At 45.8% G+C, this 22,093-nt stretch overlaps 1 protein-coding gene across 1 annotated transcript in view; it reads right to left on the bottom strand.

Moving 5' to 3' along the window:
• Nucleotides 1-590: 590 nt before the first annotated feature.
• The window catches only part of LOC115458713 (inactive serine/threonine-protein kinase TEX14-like), a gene marked incomplete at its 3' end in the record, with an annotated part of 207,866 nt that continues 186,363 nt past the window's right edge, over nt 591-22,093 (bottom strand). The window contains 7 exon segments of the mRNA XM_030188539.1: nt 591-644; nt 6,143-6,249; nt 14,312-14,395; nt 15,775-15,870; nt 15,872-15,884; nt 17,259-17,318; nt 19,982-20,084. Coding sequence (XP_030044399.1) covers nt 591-644; nt 6,143-6,249; nt 14,312-14,395; nt 15,775-15,870; nt 15,872-15,884; nt 17,259-17,318; nt 19,982-20,084 — 517 coding nt within the window.

The following is a 22,093-nucleotide window of genomic DNA, read 5'->3' as shown; positions in this document are numbered from 1 at the left end:
TGGTAAACATTCTAACACTGCTTGATGCACTAGTACAGGCTGTGGCCACCCAAAACAGAGACCTATTAAGTGATCTAAAAATTTAACTATGGTTTTCTAAGAGGATGGAAGTGACTCAGTTGGTCCAAATGAAATTAATAGTTTTCAAAAGTACTTTTCTGTTATATATGTCCACTAGACTCTGCATAAAAAGAAAAAGAACTGATGTGGCCCAGTGTGTCAAAACTGAGACAAGAACGCCTACACATGAACAACATCATTCCTTACAAAGCTCTAAGCTTTGTTAATAATGTTCATGTTCTATTTTTGGGCTCCTTCAGTTGACATCACCCACTTACAAGAATTCCTATCCTGCTTGTGTTTGGAAAATAGGCTTGTAATGAATCGGGATGGGATTTGATATAGCACCTTTCTGTGGTTACAATCAAAGGTACTATTTTTGTACCTGAGGAAATGGAGGGTTAAGTGACTTGCCCAGAGTCACGAGGCACTGCAGTGGGAAAAGAATTCAATTTCCCTGGTTATAAGGCCACTGCACTAACCATTAGGTTATTCCACTCCTCCACGGAAGTCTTTTTCTGAATCCTCACCTGTGTGGGCGAACCTCCACTGCATGTTAGGTTTCTGATCCTCATTTAGAATAACTGAAACACAAAGACAAAAGTCATGCAAGAATTGTAGCATGGTTCTACTTCAATTTTACTGACTATGTAAAAAATCTGAAAATAATCAACCTTTGGCTTCTAAAGACCATAAGAATTGCCTTGCAGAGCCAAGACCAATGGTTCACTGAGTCCATTATCCTACCTCCAACAGTGGCCAAGTTGGGTCACTTAGCACACTCGAATGGAGAGATCCATTCTATACTATCTCCAGAAGTAAGAGGTCAACTAAACTCACCAACAGGCTTATTTTCGAAAGAGAAGGGCGCCCATCTTTCGACACAAATTTCTCAGGGTTGCCCAAATCGGCATAATCAAAAGTTGATTTTGGGCATCCTCGACTGCTTTCAATCGCGGGGACGACCAAAGTTCATGAAGGCATGTCGGAGCTGTAGCGTGCCTAACACATGGGCGTCCTCGACCGATAATGGAAAAAAGAAGGACGTCCCTGACGGATAACTTGACTTGGTCCTTTTTTCTTACGACCAAGCCACAAAAATGTGCCCTAAATGACACAAGTAAAAAACTTGCATCAGGCGTGGATGCTGTTTAAAAACACCATCCTGGAGGTTCAGGACAAATATATTCCACGTATTAGAAAAAAGGGAAAAAAGACTAAACGTCAGCCGGCGTGGCTAAACAGTAAGATAAAGGAAATCATTAGAGCCAAAAACAATCCTTCAGAAAGTGGAGAAGAGAACCAACTGAAAGTAACAGGATAGATCATAAGGAATGCCAAGCCAAATGCAAAGCGGAGATAAGGAGGGCAAAAAAGGACTTTGAGAAGAAATTAGCGTTGGAAGCAAAAATACATAGTAAAAACTTTTTTAGATACATTAAAAGCAGGAAACCGGCCAAAGAGTCGGTTGGGCCGCTGGACGAAAATGGTGTTAAAGGGGCGATCAAGGAGGACAAAGCCGTAGCGGAGAAATTAAATGAATTCTTTGCTTCGGTCTTCACCGAGGAGGATTTGGGGGGGACACCGGTGCCGGAAAGAATATTTGAAGCGGGGGAGTCGGAGAAACTAAACAAATTCTCTGTAACCTTGGAGGATGTAATGGGTCAGTTCAGCAAGCTGAAGAGTAGTAAATCACCGGGACCTGATGGTATTCATCCCAGAGTATTAATAGAACTAAAAAATGAACTTGCGGAGCTACTGTTAGAAATATGCAATCTGTCCCTAAAATCGAGTGTAATACCGGAAGACTGGAGGGTAGCCAATGTTACTCCGATTTTTAAGAAAGGTTCCAGAGGAGATCCGGGAAATTATAGACCGGTGAGTCTGACGTCGGTGCCGGGCAAGATGGTGGAGGCTATTATTAAGAATAAAATTGCAGAGCATATACAAAAACATGGACTGATGAGACAAAGTCAGCACGGATTTAGTGAAGGGAAGTCTTGCCTCACCAATCTAATGCATTTTTTGAGGGGGTAAGCAAACATGTGGACAATGGGGAGCCGGTTGATATTGTATATCTGGATTTTCAGAAGGCGTTTGACAAAGTGCCGCACGAAAGACTCCTGAAGAAATTGCAGAGTCATGGAATCGGAGGTAGGGTATTATTATGGATTAAGAACTGGTTGAAAGATAGGAAGCAGAGAGTAGGATTGCGTGGCCAGTATCTCAGTGGAGGAGGGTAGTTAGTGGGGTCCCGCAGGGGTCTGTGCTGGGTCCGTTGCTTTTTAATGTATTTATAAATGACCTAGAGATGGGAATAACTAGTGAGGTAATTAAATTCGCCGATGACACAAAATTATTCAGGGTCGTCAAGTCGCAGGAGGAATGTGAACGATTACAGGAGGACCTTGCGAGACTGGGAGAATGGGCGTGCAAGTGGCAGATGAAGTTGAATGTTGACAAGTGCAAAGTGATGCATGTGGGTAAGAGGAACCCGAATTATAGCTACGTCTTGCAAGGTTCCACGTTAGGAGTTACGGATCAAGAAAGGGATCTGGGTGTCGTCGTCGATGATACGCTGAAACCTTCTGCTCAGTGTGCTGCTGCGGCTAGGAAAGCGAATAGAATGTTGGGTGTTATTAAGAAGGGTATGGAGTCCAGGTGTGCGGATGTTATAATGCCGTTGTATCGCTCCATGGTGCGACCGCACCTGGAGTATTGTGTTCAGTACTGGTCTCCGTATCTCAAAAAGATATAGAATTGGAAAAGGTACAGCGAAGGGCGACGAAAATGATAGTGGGGATGGGACGACTTTCCTATGAAGAGAGGCTGAGAAGGCTAGGGCTTTTCAGCTTGGAGAAGAGACGGCTGAGGGGAGATATGATAGAAGTGTATAAAATAATGAGTGGAATGGATCGGGTGGATGTGAAGCGACTGTTCACGCTATCCAAAAATACTAGGACTAGAGGGCATGAGTTGAAGCTACAGTGTGGTAAATTTAAAACGAATCGGAGAAAATTTTTCTTCACCCAACGTGTAATTAGACTCTGGAATTCATTGCCGGAGAACGTGGTACGGGCGGTTAGCTTGACGGAGTTTAAAAAGGGGTTAGATAGATTCCTAAAGGACAAGTCCATAGACCGCTATTAAATGGACTGGAAAAATTCCTCATTTTTAGGTATAACTTGTCTGGAATGTTTTTACGTTTGGGGAGCGTGCCAGGTGCCCTTGACCTGGATTGGCCACTGTCGGTGACAGGATGCTGGGCTAGATGGACCTTTGGTCTTTCCCAGTATGGCACTACTTATGTACATGTACTTATGATGACCTCCCCTTACTCCCCAGTGATCAATAACCCCCTCCCACCCTCAAAAAATTTTTAAAATTATTTTTTCCAGCCTCTATGCCAGCCTCAAATATCATACCCAGCTCCATGACAGCAGTATGCAGGTCCTGAAGCAGTTTTAGTAGGTGCAGTGCACTTTAGGCAGGTGGACCCAGGCCCATCCCCCCCCCCACCTGTTACACTTGTGGAGGTAAATGTGAGCAAAATCCACCAGAAACCCACTGTACCCACATCTAGGTGCCCCCTTCACCCCTTAGAGCTATGGTAGTGGTGTACAGTTGTGGGGAGTGGGTTATGGGGGGGTGGTTGGGGGGCTCAGCACAAGGTAAGGGAGCTATGCACCTGGGAGTAATTTCTGAAGTCCACCGCAGTGCCCCCTAGGGTGCGTAGTTGGTGTCTTGGCATGTCATGGGGGCCAGTGCACTACGAATGCTGGCTCCTCCCATGACCAAAGGGCTTGGATTTGGTCGTTTCTGAGATGGGCGTCATCGGTTTCCATTATTGCCGAAAATCGAGGACAACCATCTCTACGGATGACCATCTCTAAGGTCAGTGGTGTGCTGGAGCCGGCTCACACCGGCTCGCACGAGTCGGTTGTTAAATTTTACTGATTTTTGCGAGCCGGTTGTTGGAGTCAGGCAGCAAGCACACAAGCATCTTTTTTTTCTCCTCCTCTCTCCCTCCTCCCCAAGCCCCCACCCGCCCACAGGCGCCCAGCATACCTCGTCATGTCGTCCCTTAGGATCATCATCCCCCCCTCACCACTGCCTGACCAACCCGGAGCCTTTTCTCTGCTAGATCCCACCCCAGCAAGTTGCATCAGCGGGGCTGTACACTACTCGGCAGTGTTACCACTACAGCTGCTGGAGAGGGAATGGAAGCTGAGAGAGGTAGGACTCACAGAGGAGCAGGAGGGAGATGATGCTGGATTTGGATGAAGACAGAGACAGCATGAAGTAAAAAATAAGTTGAAGCTATTTAGGTTAGTCTGTTTCCCCTTCCCGCGCAGCTGTCTTCGCTGTTAAACTCAAAACAAAATCAAGCAAACTTATGAGCTGCTGCATCTACGTTGTCGTTCTTTATTGTTGGTAGCATTTTAATTCAATCTCTCTATATTTTCAAACATGCCAGCTTTGGCAGCATACAGATGTACACAGAGGTCAGAGGAAGTATAGTAATGGAATAACTTTCATAGATAGAGTAGTAATTTGTTATAAATCATATTCAGTGTGTCGTTAAGAGGGGCTGGTTATAGGGACACCCTATCAGGGTGCAGAGATCTTTTTTCTCCTGGTAAAGGGCCATTAAAACAGTGTCATATTATAAGGATCAGGTGCTCAACACTCAGAGTTTCTATTTATTTATTTACTTATTTATGACATTTAACCCTGTTATTGGTGCAGAGATTTTTTTTCTCCTGGTAATGGGCTTCTAAAACAGACATCATGTTATGGGAATCAGGTTCTCAATGTTCAGAGTTTCTATCTATTTATTTACTTATATATGGCATTTTATCCCACGTTAAAACTTGAATTAGATTGGAACCTGGAAGCATTTAAAAATAAAAAAAATTTCCAGGACAGAGTAATGCATGACCCCTCCCCCTGGCTCTCTCCCTGGGTATAGCCAGCTCAGCAATTTGGGGGGGGGGGGGGGGGGGGGGGGGGGGAGGGGGCGCAGAGGTGGACGGGAGAGAGCCTGTTGTTAAAAATTTACTAGCACACCACTGTCTAAGGTCGACCTAAATTTCGCGATTTGGGCATCCCCGTCCGTATTATCAAAACGAAAGATGGACGCCTATCTTGTTTTGATAATACAGGTTTCCCCGTCCCTTCGCCGGGACATCCTGCGAGGATGTCCTCAGGAAAACATGGGCACCCCTTTCGATTATGCCCCTCCAAGTCTCTCTAAACCAGATTTTATAAACTATGGGGTCCTTTTACTAAGGCATGGTAGGCCTACTGTGCACTAATCCTGCGCTGGAAAATATTTTTCATTTTCAGCTCAGGAGACGTGTCTGGGGGTGGAGAGTATGTATGCCTGCACTAATCATGTAGCACAAGCACTTTACCGCATACTACCCAATTAGCATGGGAGCCCTTACTGCCTCATAAATAGGTGGCTGTAAGGGATTCTGCAGCAATGGCCACGAAGTAATTAGGAAACAGCAGTGCCGGCCACTTTTTAGCATGGCTTAGTAAAAGGATCACTATATGAACAGCTTCTCTATTTTATTTAAAATAAGTGTAGAACTTTTAAGTACAAGAAAGAACTGGGCTAGACATGTATAAATGAATCCAGCTAATATTCAAAAGGCACTTATCTGATTGGCCTCCTAAGTTCACACAGGAACTGTTTTAATAGCTTTTGTTCTTGTGGAAAATCAGCAATTATATCCCATACGCAATTGCACACACTCTCATTCTCACACACACACACACAACACACTCGCACTTTCACTCTCTCTATCAACACAGTCACTCTCACATACACTCTCCAAAACATACACACTATGAGGAAAACCTTGCTAGCGCCCGTTTCATATGTGTCAGAAACGGGCCTTTTTTACTAGTTTGATAAAAAGAAGAAAGTATGCTTAAGGTTAAATGATTATCCCTTAATTTTTAATCAAATGGACTGAAAATGTTTCTGCTATTGTAAAACATCCTGCTACACATATATTGCAGAACAAATAACTACCAAGTACATTATCCTCTTAACAATTCAGTGAAATACCTGAAATATTATTTGGACAGCTGTCTGTGATTATCTCCAGCCTGATACTATTTTTCTCTTTTCTGTTCTTCAGTTCACCAGTGTTTTGGTCTTTCAGGTTGTTTTCCCTTTAATGAGAGAAATTGTATGAGAAAAATCTCACTTGTACATATTACGGTGCAATTCTATAAAGGTCGCTGAAATTTGTGCACTAAAATGCAGTGTGTTGAGCGCAGCATCTGGGCATTAACGTTTAAGCACTATCTCTTGTGCCATGCAAAAGGTAGGCAGTGTGTAAATGTTGCACATTAATGCATAACTTATAGTTACATGAATAAGTGTGGTATTAGCCCATGCCCGGCCCACATGTATGTGGATTGTGTGCCCTGAGCTTGTAGAATACTGCATAGTGCCCAACTGGCACTTATGCACGTAAAGAGTATTCTATAATATTGGCGTGTAAATGGCGCTTATATTTAAGCACTAAGATTCTAGAATTAGGGGGATTATATTTCACACTGATGATATATATTGTCCTCTTCACTAACCTATGTGACCTTGACCATATGCCTTTGCAGACCTGTTTAGAGTTTGCCTCTAATTGGTTCCGATGGCTTCTATGTTCAATCCTGGGGGGGACCAGATTCTGGTGCAGCTTCTGGGCCTTTAGGGGCAATGCATCCAACGCTGATGCATTTGGGCTGGACTTGGTTGAACTCAAAAACCCACTTCTGCTCAAAAGCCTCTAGTTGTCATCTTCTGAAAGGAGGGGCAGCTAGGCAAGTCACGTTCAGGCATGACAAGCACAAGTGTGGGTGTTGATCACTGACATGCTCTGTTGCATCACCCCTATTAGAAATTCCTGCAAATCTTGTTTCTGGGACACTGTGCAAAAACATGATGCTGCTTGATACACAAATACCAGTGCAAGCTGCAATTACACCAAAAATTAACAAAATTTAGAAGATGATTTTTACAAAATTCCCTAAATAAAGATTTGTAAGAGGAAAAGAGATTTAAAAAGAAGGCGGTAAAGCAGTGAAAATGTGAATCAAAGCAAAAAAAAAATCCCCAAAAGATGGTAAAATTATGTATCATACCTGATAATTTTCTTTCCATTAATCATAGCTGATCAATCCATAGACTGGTGGGTTGTGTCCATCTACCAGCAGGTGGAGATAGAGAGCAATCCTTTTGCCTCCCTATATGTGGTCATGTGCTGCCGGAAACTCCTCAGTATGTCGATATCCAAGCTCCATCCGCAGGACTCAGCACTTAGAGAATTACACCCACAAAGGGACACTCTGCCCAGCTCACCACCGCCGAAGCGGGGGAGGGAATTAACCCAGCTCATCCCCACACAAGTGGGGGAGGGGAATCCGTCCAGCTCATCCCCGCGGAGCGGGGGAGGGACACCACACCGCCGATGCGGAGGGATCTGGCTTATCCTGCAACCGCAACCGCGGGAGGAGCTGACTGACCCTAACACCGCCGAAGCGGGAGGGGTACAAATGCCCTACTGCCGCACGAAGCGGGAGGGAGCGCCGGCAGAATTTAAGTCTCAATCCAGCCCCGTAAAACGGAGGGGAGAGGAATGCAGCAGCTCACTGTAACACAAATTCGTCTCAACTCTTGAAGAATTCATTGAAAAACTTGAACACGAAGTCCTCCTGAACAGGAACTGAAGACTAAACTTGAACCTGAATTGCAACCAGAATATAAACAGTACAGATATCTGGGAGGGGCTATGGATTGATCAGCTATGATTAATGGAAAGAAAATTATCAGGTATGATACATAATTTTACCTTCCATATCATCATGCTGATCTCATAGACTGGTGGGATGTACCGAAGCAGTACTCACCCAGGGCGGGACATAGAAATCCCTGACCGCAACATGAAGCTCCAAACCGGGCCTCCGCCGAGCAGCCACAGTCAAGCAGTAATGCCTGGAGAAGGTATGGGCCGAAGCCCAAGTTGCCGCCTTGCAAATCTCTTCCAAGGAGACGGACCCGGCCTCTGCCATCGAGGCCGCCTGAGCTCTAGTGGAGTGAGCCTTCAGCTGGATAGGCGGCACCTTCCCCACGGCCACATAAGCCGCTGCAATGGCTTCCTTGACCCATCTTGCCACTGTAGGCTTAGCAGCCTGCAGACCCTTACGAGGACCTGCAAACAGGACAAACAGATGACCGATTTCCGGAAATCATTGGTCACTTCCAAGTATCTGATGATGACACGTCTCACATCCAGATATTTGAGAGCAGAGTATTCCTCTGGGTAGTCCTCCCTACGAAAGGAAGGGAGACAGAGCTGCTGATTCACATGGAAGCGAGAAACAATCTTGGGCAGGAAGGAAGGCACTGTGCGAATAGTCACTCCTGCCTCAGTGAACTGCAGAAAAGGCTCTCTACATGAGAGCGCCTGGAGCTCGGAAACTCTTCTGGCTGAAGTGATAGCCACCAAAAGACTGCTTTCAACGTCAGGTCTTTCAGAGATGCCCTCGACAAGGGTTCAAAAGGCGGCTTCTGCAATGCTCTTAGCACCAGGTTGAAATTCCACGCAGGCACCACTGAGTGCAGAGGAGGGCGCAGGTGATTAACTCCCTTGAGAAAGCGCACCACATCTGGCTGCGAAGCCAGGGAAACACCCTTCAGGCGGCCCCTGAAGCAAGTCAGAGCCGCTACCTGGACTTTAAGGGAACTGAGCGACAGGCCTTTCTCCAGACCTTCTTGCAGGAACGCCAACACTGAAGAAATTGGAGCAGTGAAGGGAGAAAGTGAGCCTGCTTCACACCACGCTGCAAAGATACGCCAAACCCTGGCGTAAGCAGTAGAAGTAGAGCGCTTCCTCGCTCTCAGCATAGTGGCGATGACCTTGTCTGAGAAGCCCTTCTTTCTCAGACGCTGCCGCTCAATAGCCAGGCCGTAAGACCAAAGGGGAGGGATACTCCATCACCACGGGACCCTGATGTAACAGACCCTGCTCCACTGGCAGCCGCAGAGGATCGTCGACTGAGAGCCTGATCAAGTCCGCATACCAGGGACGTCTGGGCCAGTCCGGACCCACCAGGATTATCCGGCCCGGATGCTTTGCCACCTGTCTAGCACCCTGCCCAACATGGGCCAGGGCGGGAACACATAGAGAAGCTCTTGTGTCGGCCACTGTTGGAGAAGAGCATCTACTCCCAGGGATCGAGGGTCCCGTCCTCTGCTGAAAAAGCGCGGCACTTGGCAATTGGCCGATGACGCCATCAGATCTAGGCTCGGCTGGCCCCAGCGCTTCGTGATGTCCAAGAACCTGAGCAGATAGCTGCCACTCTCCGTGCTCCAAGGTATGGCGACTGAGAAAGTCCGCCTTGACATTCATGACTCCGGCAATGTGGGCCGCTGACAGCTGTTCCAGGTTCGCTTCCGCCCACTGGCATAGTTTCATGGCCTCCTTGGCTAGAGGGGCGCTCTTGGTACCTCCCTGGCGGTTGACATAGGCCACAGCCGTGGCATTGTCCGACAGGACCCGTACTGGCTTCAACGCCAGTACCGGGATGAACTCCAAAAGCACCAACCGAATGGCTCTGAGTTCCAGGAGGTTGATAGACCACTTTGCCTCTGCAGGAGACCAGAGCCCCTGCGCTGTCCTTCCCAAGCAGTGGGCTTCCCAGCCGACAAAGAGGCGTCCGTCGTGACGACAATCCACTCCGGGGTCACCAGAGGCATTCCTGCAGACAACTTGTCTGTCTGCATCCACCAGCTCAGCGCCTTGCGCACTGCTGGGTCCAAGGGAAGGCGCACAGCATAATCCTCCGACATCGGAGTCCAGCGCTGCAGCAGAGAGAGTTGTAGTGGTCTCATATGAGCCCTGGCCCAGGGCACTACTTCCATCGTGGCCGTCATAGAGCCCAACAGCTGCACATAGTCCCAAGCCCGAAGAGGAGAGGCTACTAGGAACTGGTCCACCTGAGCCTGAAGCTTGACAATCCGATTGTCTGGCAGGAACACTCTGCCCACTTGGGTGTCGAATCGAACTCCAGATAGTCGGGCGCAGCTGGCTCTTCTCCAGTTGATGATCCACCCCAGGGAGCTCAAAAGAGCAACCACCCGGTCCACAGCTTTGCCGCACTCTGCATAAGAGGGGGCTCGGATCAACCAGTCGTCCAGATAAGGATGGACTTGTACTCCTTCCTTTCGCAGGAAGGCCGCGATGACCACCATTACTTTGGAGAAGGTCCGCGGAGCGAGCAGTAGCCAACCGAAAGGGAGGGCTCTGAACTGGAAGTGTCGGCCCAGGACTGCAAAATGCAGAAAGCGTTGATGAGGAGGCCAGATGGGAATATGCAGGTACGCTTCCTTGATGTCCAAGGAAGCCAAGAACTTTCTGCCTTCACTGCCGCTATAATAGAGCGGAGAGTCTCCATGCGAAAGTGCCGCACTTTCAAGGCCCGATTGACCCCTTTGAGGTCGAGGATAGGCTGGACAGAACCTCCTTTCTTTGGTACCACAAAGTAAATGGAGTAACGTCCCTTGCCAGTCTGATTTTCTGGCACCGGAACGACCGCACCCAGGCGGATCAGGTTGTCCAAGGTCTGCTGCACTGCCACAGCTTTGACCGGAGACTTGCAGGGAGAGAGTACAAACCCGTCTCTTAAGGGTCGGCAGAACTCTAACTTGTAGCCGTCTGATGACTTCCAGCACCCAAGCGTCTGAAGTTACTTTGGTCCACTCGCCCAGAAACGAGGACAGGCGTCCTCCAATCTGCACGGGCCATGGACCAGGACCCCGTCATTGGGTACGAGACCCTGGGGGAGGACCGGAGGGCGTACCTCCGGGACGGCGGTCTCTGCAAAAGGAATGCTGCTTGGGGGAGAAGTTCCTTTTGAAGGAAGAGGGGGCAGAGGAGCCCGACTTGCCCGGCGCGGTACCGACGGGCTTCTTGAAACCGTCCTCTGGAGATACCGGGGCGAGCACTGGCCCGAGCCCTGACCTCTGGTAACCTCTTGCCCTTAGACGTGACGAGATCGGTCAAGATTTTATCCAGCTCGACCCCAAAGAGCAGCTTGCCTTTAAAAGGCAACTTAGCCAGGCGGGACTTAGAGGCGTGGTCCACAGACCAATGTTTCAGCCAAAGCCAGTGCCGCGCAGAGACTGTCTGAGCCATGCCTTTAGCGAGGCTCTCAAGACATCATACAGTAAGTCTGCCAAATAAGCCAAGCCCGATTCCAGGACCGGCCAGTCAGCCCTCAAGGAAGGATCCGAGGGGGAAGCCCGCTGTACCATCGTCAGGCACGCCCTGGCCACATAGGAGCCGCAAACTGAGGCCTGCAAACTTAAGGCAGCCGCCTCGAAGGACGACCTTAAAGCCGCTTCCAATCTTCTGTCTTGGGCGTCCTTTAGGGCCGTGCCACCTTCCACGGCAACGCCGTCTTCTTAGTCACCGCAGTGATTAAAGAATCCACGGTAGGCCAAAGAAAGGCCTCACGTTCACTTTCAGGCAAAGGATAGAGGCGGGACATAGCCCTAGCCACTTTGAGGCTCGCTTCCGGGACATCCCATTGAGCCGAAATTAAGGTGTGCATGGCATCATGCACATGGAAGGTTCTAGGCGGGCGCTTCGTCCCCAGCATAATGGCAGAGCCAACAGGGGCTGAGGGAGAGACGTCCTCTGGCGAGGAAATCTTCAAAATGCTCATGGCCTGCAGTAACAGGTGGGCAAATCCTCTGAGCGAAAGATCCGCGCTGCAGAGGGGTCATCCGCTCCATCCGAGCGGGAATCCGTCTCCTCCAAGGAATCCCCAAAGGACCGTTGGGAGAACTCAGATACGCTGCCCTCATCTACATCAGAGGAAACAGCGTCCTCTAAGGCCTGGGAATCCACCCGAGGGCGTTTACTTCCGGGGGCCTCAACCCCGTTATCGGACAAGGGAGAAGGGGCAGCATTTTGCATAAGGAAAACCTGATGCAGCAGCAAAATAAACTCGGGGGAGAAACCCCCAGACTGTGTATTTCAGCAGCCTGGGCCACAGCCCTAGACGCACCCTCAACCGGCGCTCGCAAGAGGGGGGAGCAACATGCTGCACATCCAAGATGGCGTCCGGCGCGACACTCCGTGAAGGAGCCGCGCGGGAAGAACGGCGCTTAACTTTAGCCGCTTTTTTGCCGTCGCCCAAATCAAGGGCGGCCATGGCATGAACGTCTCCCAGCTCAAGGGCGGCCCAAGAAGCCGTCCGAGCAGAGTGGCCGGCCAAGATGGCGGAGGCGAGCAGCGGGGGATGGGCGTTTATGGCGGGAAAAACCGCCGCACCGGAGGAAGACCCGGGACACTGACCGGCCTCCAAACTGACACCCAACAAGGGCGAATCAGACTTTAAAACCCCCGCATCCCCGCTAGAAGCGCACACGCGGTCCGGGGAGCGATTCTTCGCGCCCTCACCCTCCAACACCATAGGCCACGTGGAGATCAATCGGGGAACCCCCTGCCCGCTATAAAAAGGTAAAAATTACCTGCTTCTCGCTCCGAGCTGTAACGACCTGGTGTCCCAGTGAGTAGCTGCAAAAACGTTTTAATAAACGTCGAAATAAACACCCTTAAGGACGTCCAAAATTTTTTTTTTTTTTTTTTTTAACGGAGCCAGCGGGAGGGGGGAGAAAAGGAGGGACCTGGCGCCACCAGGTTTGCACTTGCTCAAGAAGAGCCTCAACCCCAGGCACTCAACAAAACCTAAAAATTAGGCTTGGAGGCCTAGCCAGAGCTGCTGCTGTGTGTGACCACCACCTGCTGAGATAGAGAACATACTGAGGAGTTTCCGGCAGCACATGACCACATATAGGGAGGCAAAAGGATTGCTCTCTATCTCCACTGCTGGTAGATGGACACAACCCACCAGTCTATGGATTGATCAGCATGATGATACGGAATACCTCATTATGGTCTGAAAAAGCTATGTCTTTCAGACTCTTGTGGAAAGAGAACTGCAGTGACCCTAGGTGACGACCTATATGCTGGAAGCCCCACACATGCACAAAGCACTGCTCTGGAAAGCTCTGGAGCTTTGAGAACTTGTTTAAATTCATTCACTCTGTTCTGGACCCATCTGTGAGAACTATACATCCTACTTGATACTGGAAAACCATCAAGAAATTAGGTCTAGCTACATCAGGGTGTTTTATCTTGCTGGAAGGACTAAGAATAAGTCTGATTTTAGAAAATGGAGATAACCCAGGGGCCCTTTTACTAAGATGTGGCAAAATTGGTGCGGCAGTGAAGTGCATCTTTTGGGCGCACGTTCTGGAAAAGGGCCTTTTTTAAGGGGTCAGAAAATGGACGTGCAGCAAAATAAAAACGAAGGTGCGTATTTTCAGCCTAAGACCTTACCGTCACCCACTGATTAGCGGTAAGGTCTCACATGCTACACGGGCAGTAGGTGGAGCATGCAAACACTGCTTTTTACTGCTGGGTAACACCACGAGGTAGAAAATATTTTCTACAGCGTGTTTTTGATACGCGCCTAATTCAGCATTACCACCTGGGGCACATAGTAGCCGGGCAGTAATGTTGATTTGGCACGTGCTGGACGCGTAGGACCTTAAGTGGCTTGTAAAAGGGCCCCCAAATGTGGTCAGGGAGAACAAAACCCTCTCTCATTTAAAAAAAAATTTTTTAAACAAAAATAAAAAAACACACACAAAAACAAAAAAAAATTCTTAACTTTATTTTCCCATTCTCATCCCTTCTTAATTGTTCTTCCGGCTTGCTCACTTGCTCTTCTAATCATATGCTACTTGCCTCTTCAGGTGCCAATAGAGTTCTTGCCTGCGTCATTCTTTTGAAAGAAACTAGGCCCCATACCTGGTACACTTTGATGCAAACCTTTTTCAGATCCAACGTGAGATCTACTTCCATCTGCTTTCCCATGATTTTGTCATTGTCCTACTTTTACAGAAGCATTTTTACCTTTCTACTATGGTGCATTGTAACTATGATTGCAATAGATCTTGGGCAAGGGTGCCATGTAAACTAAATAAATTATAAATGAACATAAACTATGCGTTATTCATACATACTCTATAAACTACATCCAGACTGATGTTATTGTATATGCCTTGGGTGACTTCCTTCAAAAAGTGGTAAATAAATCCCAATAAACAAATGAATATAAAATCCCAAAATAAAAAATTGTATTATCATTATTAAACAACCTAACAGAGGGATGATCCTCTTGAAGAGATTCACTCCGTTCAATGGCTTCTAATAGTCTTTCATCCAGTGTAGAGTGCGCTTTACTGAAAGAAAGAAAAACAATGTAGTTTATAATTTCTAGCATTACAATATTTCCTCCTTCTGTATTTGGTATTCACGTTGCACAGATAATTGCAGGGCCTTTGCTAGGTCAGCTGGTTTCCAGGGCAGTCCAGGGGGATGGGGCTGGCTACAAAAGGAGGAGACAGGAACTTCTCTGATGATGCAACCAGCTCACCGGAGTCCCTTTTGACTTAATTTAGCAGCTGCGTGAAGACTCTGAAGCACTCCTGCCACTACAGTAGAGGCAGGAGCACATGTGCCCTGCCCTCTGGTTAGACACAGTGGCACCCCTCAAGCTTAGCTCCTTAGACAATTTGCCATCCCTGCTTAGAGCCCTGGGTGCTGGTATAAAAGCTTAAGGAGTTGAAAACTTCCCAAAGTCTTGGTTGTCAAACAGGTGCAGGCAGTGCAGTGAAGTTATTGAGAAAACAGCAGGCACTAGGAAGGAAGCTGATGCTTCTAATTCCTTGACTCTGCCTGTTTGATTAAATCAGCTAGTTACAGTCAATAACAACAAGATGTGAGGAAACACTTTCTGCTGCTCATACAATGACCTGGGTAGGGGGAGGAGGGGAAGAGGGCACAGGTAACAGAAAGCAAGTGATTGTGTGTTTGTAAGAAACTGTATATGGGGGTGGGGGTTAAAGAGAGAAGACAGAAAAAGTGTTTGTGGAGAAGGGCAGTGAGGGAGAAAAATGAGAGAGAGAGAATGGAGGCACAAAGGGGCCCTTTTACTAAGCCGCATAGGCGCTTACGCGTGCCAAATTGAAGTTAACGCCGGTTACCGCGTGATCCTTGCAGTAATTTCAATTTTGGCATGCGTCCTAAAAATATTTTTTATTTTCTGATGTGCGTAGACCATTACTGCCCGGTTACCGCATGAGACCTTACCGTTAGGTCAATGGCTTGCGGTAAGGTCTCAGACCCAAAATGGATGCGCAGAAATTTTCATTTTGCTGCACGGCCATTTTCGGCAAAAATTTTAAAAAGGCATTTTTTGTAGGTGCACTAAAAAATAATTCTGCGTGTGCCCAAAACACGCATCTACACTACCGCAGGCCATTTTTCAGCGCACCTTAGTAAAAGTACCCCAAAGGGAGCAAGAGTATTACTTGCCCAAGGTTACAAAGAAAGGCAGCAGAAAATCTCAGAACAACCTAGAAGTTCAACTTCTCTAAACACATGATTACTATCTCACAAAAACAAATTTTCACAACCAAGAAAAGGAATCAAGTTTCTATATAAACAAAGACATATTATGCTCAGCAAGATTGCATTTATTGGACTGCAATCCATCCTTGGTGGTGAAACCTGTATAACATCAGAGCCAAACTCATAAATTATTGAGCCTTCAGAGTACCTTGCTGTTTGGTCTGCTGAGTTCTGTGCTTCCTTAGTCCACACATTCCGCTCATTCTCCCCTGTAGTCTCTCTGCCTTCTACTTTGACATCCAACAGTGTGATCTTGAACTGTTTACAAGAACAAAATATTAAAACTGTGAAACATAGCAAAACTGATACTGTGGGAATGAAGAACAGTTAGCTAAACTGAAATTAAATGCCTGGTGACTCAGGTGGCTGTATATTTTACTGCCACAGTGGGCAGGGGTCTATTGTCTGGCTTTTAAATCCTTAAGACTGCCAAATCTAAAATGCTAAAAACAGCGATGATAGCAATCTCTGGTACAATGACACAGTTAACTACTGTTGTCACACAGATAACTGCTGGTCAAAGACAATACTGAAACCACTTGTTTCAATTTAAATGTTTTTATAAAAATACTATTTGCAGTTTTCAATACAATGCCATAATACCATTATGAATGATTTGAAAATAACACATGAATAGGACAATTATGAAAGCCTGCAGGGAGATTGCACCTTGGTACTGCTATTTCATTTTCAAGAAGAAATCCTGTGCTTTGATGGTTGGTTCCTTGAGGACTGCCACCTCAGCATTTCATCTTCCCTCGGTAGCCACCATGTATGATCATCATGTAGCCAATCCCCCATCATGAGTGGGGCAATGATCGCCCAAGGGGGAGGAGGATAAAGAAGGACTGCTACACAGTGTTGTGGTCTCTTCCTCTTCTCTCCCACATTGGTCCATGACAAATCACTGAATTGCTATGACCAAGACATGTTCCAAAGACTAAATGTATTAGATACCTATTTTTTTCATGCTGTATTCTTTGTCACAGTCTACGGGAAGGAATACTTGAACCTCAGTAGGGTGGAGAGACAGGTGTAGGGAAGAGTCTGAGTTACTCAATGGAGGAGGGCCCAAATCTCTGTCAAGGTACTGACCAATGACTTCGTCAGTAAGATTGGAGGTCTGTCTGCCATCTGTGTCACATTGTTCCAAGTGTGGCAGCATATCAGTGTCTCCAGTATGATTACGAGATGTTATAGTATCAGAAGACTTTGAAAACGATTAGGGCCTGTCTACTATCTGATCCAGCTTGACCCTGGTGTGGTGGGGAAAACTGCCTAATTAGTATCACTGTCCCCTACCTTGACTCTGCCTCTCCCCCCAGTTAAACCCTTTTGACTATCGATCCCTATAATTATTGACATATATATTATAATTTGAAGATCTTAGTGTCTTTATGAATAAAGAACATTTTTTTTACTGAATATATAAAAATTTCTTTAAAAATATTTCATGTTTCAGAATTTATATGGGGATTTATTTTATGCATTGTTTTCACTGAGAGATTTTTTTCTATTGATATATTCTTTTCTCAGCATATAAAGATTTTCTTCACATATTTTTTATATTCTTAGACTATCACTCAGACTAGCTACTTTGTGGATCATCTTTATAAAAAAAAATATTCTTACCTATTTCATCAAGTAAATGCTGAGGTGGTGGAGGTAGTTCTTCATTAAACTCAGCTGACACTAAAAAAAAAAAAAAAAGAGAATTTAATATTACTACAGTACAGCAGACAGGAATTTCAAAGAATACTATCCTACCAAACTATACTACGATTACATGAAGTTCAAATTAAATAGCATTTGGGGTTGATATTCAAAAGGACTGAGGGGTATGTTTACTAAGGCACGTTAAACGCTAATGTGCTTATACATTCCTATGTGCGTGTTAGCGTTTAACGTGCGTCCACAATTTGTGCAAGTTAAAACCGCTAACCTGCCTATAGAGCACCTTAGTAAACATAGGTGTTAAGCAATTAGTGGAAGATGGCATTTGTTTTGAAAAATTTGCACTAGCTAACGCATCACATTTGACCAAAGTCTTGATGTCTAGCCAAACATTTTCTGGTCAATATTTAGCCCACAGTGGTCAGTGTTCTTTTAAATGCCAGCTACTACAGGCTTTTTATACTGGGATATTCAGCACCAGATCTTACCCAGATTACAGTGCTGAATGTTCAGAAAGAATCAGGCACACCCATTAAAGGGGGCCGACCACAACCGGGCTGAAGGCCAGCGAAGACAGAAGTGTACAGGGAGGGCCTAGCTAGAGAGCAGAGGTAGTAGTGGGAGGGAAACAAGGGGTAGCAAGGGAGGGGCAGGAAAGAAGGGGAGGAGCAAGGGGGAGGAGAGAGGAATTTGAACTGCACAGGAAGTCCGTTTAATTTGGAAGCAGGAGAAGAGCAACGCCCACCCGCCACCCACTTGAGAGGCAAGATTTGTCGCAGCGAGGCGTTAGACTACAATGTTTACGCACAGCCAGCAATGGGTACACAGCAGCTTGACACATAACAGTTACAAGTTTGGGGTAACTACTGCTGCAGAAAGAGTTGTGTGGAAAATTATCAAGTTGATGCAAATGGTAGGCTTGCATGTGAGCAGCCTTGTTATAAGGAAACAACGTGTATACAGCTTGTCTCCTGGCTTGGGCGTCCGGGAGGCCTAGAACGTCATTTTGTAAATGTGGTAGGTGCCTCCTTCAACGGGAAAAACGTGTATACAGCTTGTCTCCTGGCTTGGGCGGCCGGGAGGCCTAGAACGTCATTTTGTAAATGTGGTAGGTGCCTCCTTCAACGGGAGACACCAAGTGACGTCGGGTGCTTGGAAAACAGCACAGGGGGCCACAGGGGCTTGGTACGGCTTGGCCTGTGGCCCGAATATGCAACTACGTGTAGAAGCTGTGTACCCGGGTAGAAATGCATGCTGGCATAATGATTAGTAGAAGATGTAATGTAATTTGTTTAAGTTGTAACAATTTTGATGTTCCTGGCTGCGGCCAAAATAAATCCAATTCTATCGAAGATACGGCTTGTAGTGTGGTATTGAAGGGGCGGGGGTTGATACGTCTGAGTGTGTGCCGAATGCCCGAGTTGTGGAACCTGGGTAAGTGCCCAGATAAAATTAGGACAGCCTTTTTGTTGGCCTATCTAGGCACTGAATAATGACACTAACCGGGTAAGTACTAGCACTAACCAGATAGTACTGCAGTGGTCCCAGTTGATATTCATCAGCACTATCCAGTTAAGTGCCACTGAATATCAGCATAAACACACACAATGCACCCCCTTGGTGAAAATGCAAACTGTTGTCTACTTTCCTTGAAGTTATTTTATAAAAGCATATAAAGTGCATATGTTATCTTCATAAAATAGGCTAGGTGCCCTGATGTAAAATTATGCTTGATGAAACTAAGGGGCCCTTTTACTAAAGCTTAGCATGAAATAACATAATTAGTACATGCTAAATGCTAAAAAGCACATTTTATATCAATGGGCATCTATGTATTTAGCACATGCTAAGTTTTAATAAAAGGGCCCCTAAACAAATGTCTGTGATTATTAACATCTAGGTGACACACTTGTCTGACTGGACTCTTCTGGACTGGAGGGAGCAGACACAGAAGTTACTCACCTAAGCAAGTTGTCTCCGAATGCATATTCTGACAGATGGGTGATGTCATCTAACGAAGCCCAGTGCAGAATTGCTCCCTAATGACCATTCCAGAAGCCTTTGAGAGCAGCTCACCACACATGTGAGAACCTTCTTGCCTGCTATCACTGTGTGGGACCATATCAGTTGGACAGCCTGGAACTGAAAACAAGTGGGCGTAGGCAGCTGGAATTGGATTCAGCTGACATTGTGAGCCATGACATGACCCTCCAGAAGCAGCCCATCCTGGGCTGGGAGAGAGAGATACAGAGAGAGAAAAAACACTGGCCCTGTGTGGGCACTTACAGGCAAGAAAAGAACACAGAAAAAAATGCAATATCAATGAGAAAAAAGATTTGTGAGCTGTGTGGGAAGAAGAAAGAAATGTGTCCTCACTGCTGCACAGAAAAGATAAGGCTGATTTGGTCCTGTGAGGTGATGATGGGTGGGGGAACACACTAATAGTGGTGAGCCACTCTCAAAGGTTTCTAGGATGGTCACTGGGGAGTAATTATCTTGCTGGATGCCATCAAATGATGTTACCCATTAGTCAAAACAGTTGTACCATTTGTCCTTGGAGAACGTGTATTTAGTTTTCAGGCTGAGTGATGTCATATATATCACAGAACTGATTTTTATATATATATAAAAGGACAGAGAGGGCATGGGGACTGCCAATAAGTAAAAAATTAGCTTTCAACCTTCCTGTAAACTTTTGTGAGGTGTATCAGTTGCTGATACTTCAGATTCTGTTCTTATCCTTGTCAGAGGTGAACACAAAATGCTCTTCAATGACTTACTGCTCTGTAAAGAAAAATGCAAAAGCTAAGTGTACATAAGGCACAGAGCCAACAATATGGTGTGTTATATAATGAATAGGAACAGAGTAAAACGCTGTAGTTTAATTACTGGAAAAAAGCATACACATCAAACAAACCACTGATATGTCTCACAAATTATAATATAAAGCAAAGTTCTCAAAACATGTCCCTGCAGCATCCCCCCCCCCCCACGCCAGTCTGTTTTTAAGAATATTCATAATGAATATGCATAATATATTTACATAACTTATAGAAAGAGTGCATACAAATCTCTCTCATATATATTCACTGGGAAAATTCAGAAAACCAGAAAGGTTGAGGTAGGTTTAGGAACCACTGTTGCAAAGAGTAATTAATATCTTAAAATTTTAGTTGCTGCACGGAGCTATACAATTCATCAAATATAACATGCACATATCTGGGAGCACATCCAATTTAATTGAATAATGAGCCAATTAGCACCAATAATTGGCTAACAAGCAATTGGCACTAATTAGATTTAATTGGCATTTATGCACAATATAGCATGGACAAATCAAGATCAGGTATACATATGTTGTATCACCTCATACCTTATGTAATGAGCTTATCTTCTTGGGTAGATTAGATGGCGTGTACTATAAGAAGCCTGTAAGGGAGTCAGATGGACACTTGAATGACAAAGTGTAAAAGTACAAAAACTAAAGTAAGAAGAAGGGAGAAGGGGGGGTTGCAGTTCCCAGTGTTATCCTGTATTAGCAGGCAGTACAACTGTATTTTAACCGATTGATTGGTTGGTTCTTCCAAGTTTGGATGTGCCTTGAGCAGATAAGCCTGGGTTCCCGTCCATTATAGGTGGTCCCTTGGGTTCCCAGTGATCTCTGTATGACATTGCAAGGTGAGCACCCTTGGGCTTGGTGGTTAATACTCCACACGAATATTGTACCTGAAGTGTAACTTTAAGATATATGAAACCCAACTCCCTGATGCAGCTATTATAGTGAAACATAGTACTATGTCGATCAGGTTCTTGTGGATTTCAAACTGGAGACTTTCCAATTCTAAGCTAAGTGTTCACTCTTATGTCTAAGTTGACTTCCATACATTCTGGACAACTGACGGCGTTCCATAAAGTGTGGGATGCCTATCATGTATGGAGGGAGAAATATTGGGGCCAGGCTGCCAGTACGTCTACTTATAAAGGAGGCTAAGGGCTCTAAGCAGTTGAGGACCTTGCTTGTTTGGATGGTGGAGCGTCTCTCTTCCAAGGACTACTCCTGTGGAGGGGGGCACTGAGATAGAGGGAGGGGACTTTTGTTGTTTATATTTACATTGTCTAGAGGGGGGACTTTTGTTGTTTATATTTACATTGTCTTGTGAGTTTAAGGGGGGAGGAAGTTTGGGGGGGGGGTTATGGAGATATTTGTCAAGCTACAGTTGTTATGTGTGATCTGCTGATCCTATCCTATTGGCTTGTGTGTTTTCTAGTACCTTGCTGAATATCAATAAAACTGTTGAAAAAGAAAAACTAAATAATTCTTTCCTTTGATATTTAGCAAAGAGGATATTGAGAAGATACCCAGTCTGAAACAATCTTAGATGAAATAAAGCAAATACGAAATGAAGCAAACCATGGCAAAGCTAGAAATGACTGCACTGATAGAGAGACTATCAGAAAAAGAAAAAAGGGTTTTCCTGCAGGGAGCCATGTTCTTTGTGCTGTGTTTGCAGCTCCTAGAACTTTGCAGATTTGAGCCTCTCTCCTGTTTTATATCTCATTATTTAAAGACAGCTAAATTCAACGAGCTGGAATTATATAGCTCCACCATTGAAAGAGCTGATATTTAAGTCATCATCAACACAATTGAGTTTTGAGCTTGGTCCAAACTTTTCAAAAAAGCTTCCTGAATTCAATCCATTCCTTCAGCCTGACAGCTCAAGGTGAGATGTTTTATGTAAGACAGGTTGTTAGTGTTTCCAATTCTGTCTGGATACTGCTGGATATTTTACAAT

The sequence above is a fragment of the Microcaecilia unicolor genome, unplaced genomic scaffold, assembly GCF_901765095.1.
Source record: "Microcaecilia unicolor unplaced genomic scaffold, aMicUni1.1, whole genome shotgun sequence".
NCBI lineage: Eukaryota > Metazoa > Chordata > Amphibia > Gymnophiona > Siphonopidae > Microcaecilia > Microcaecilia unicolor.
This window is presented reverse-complemented; position numbering and strand designations above follow the sequence as displayed.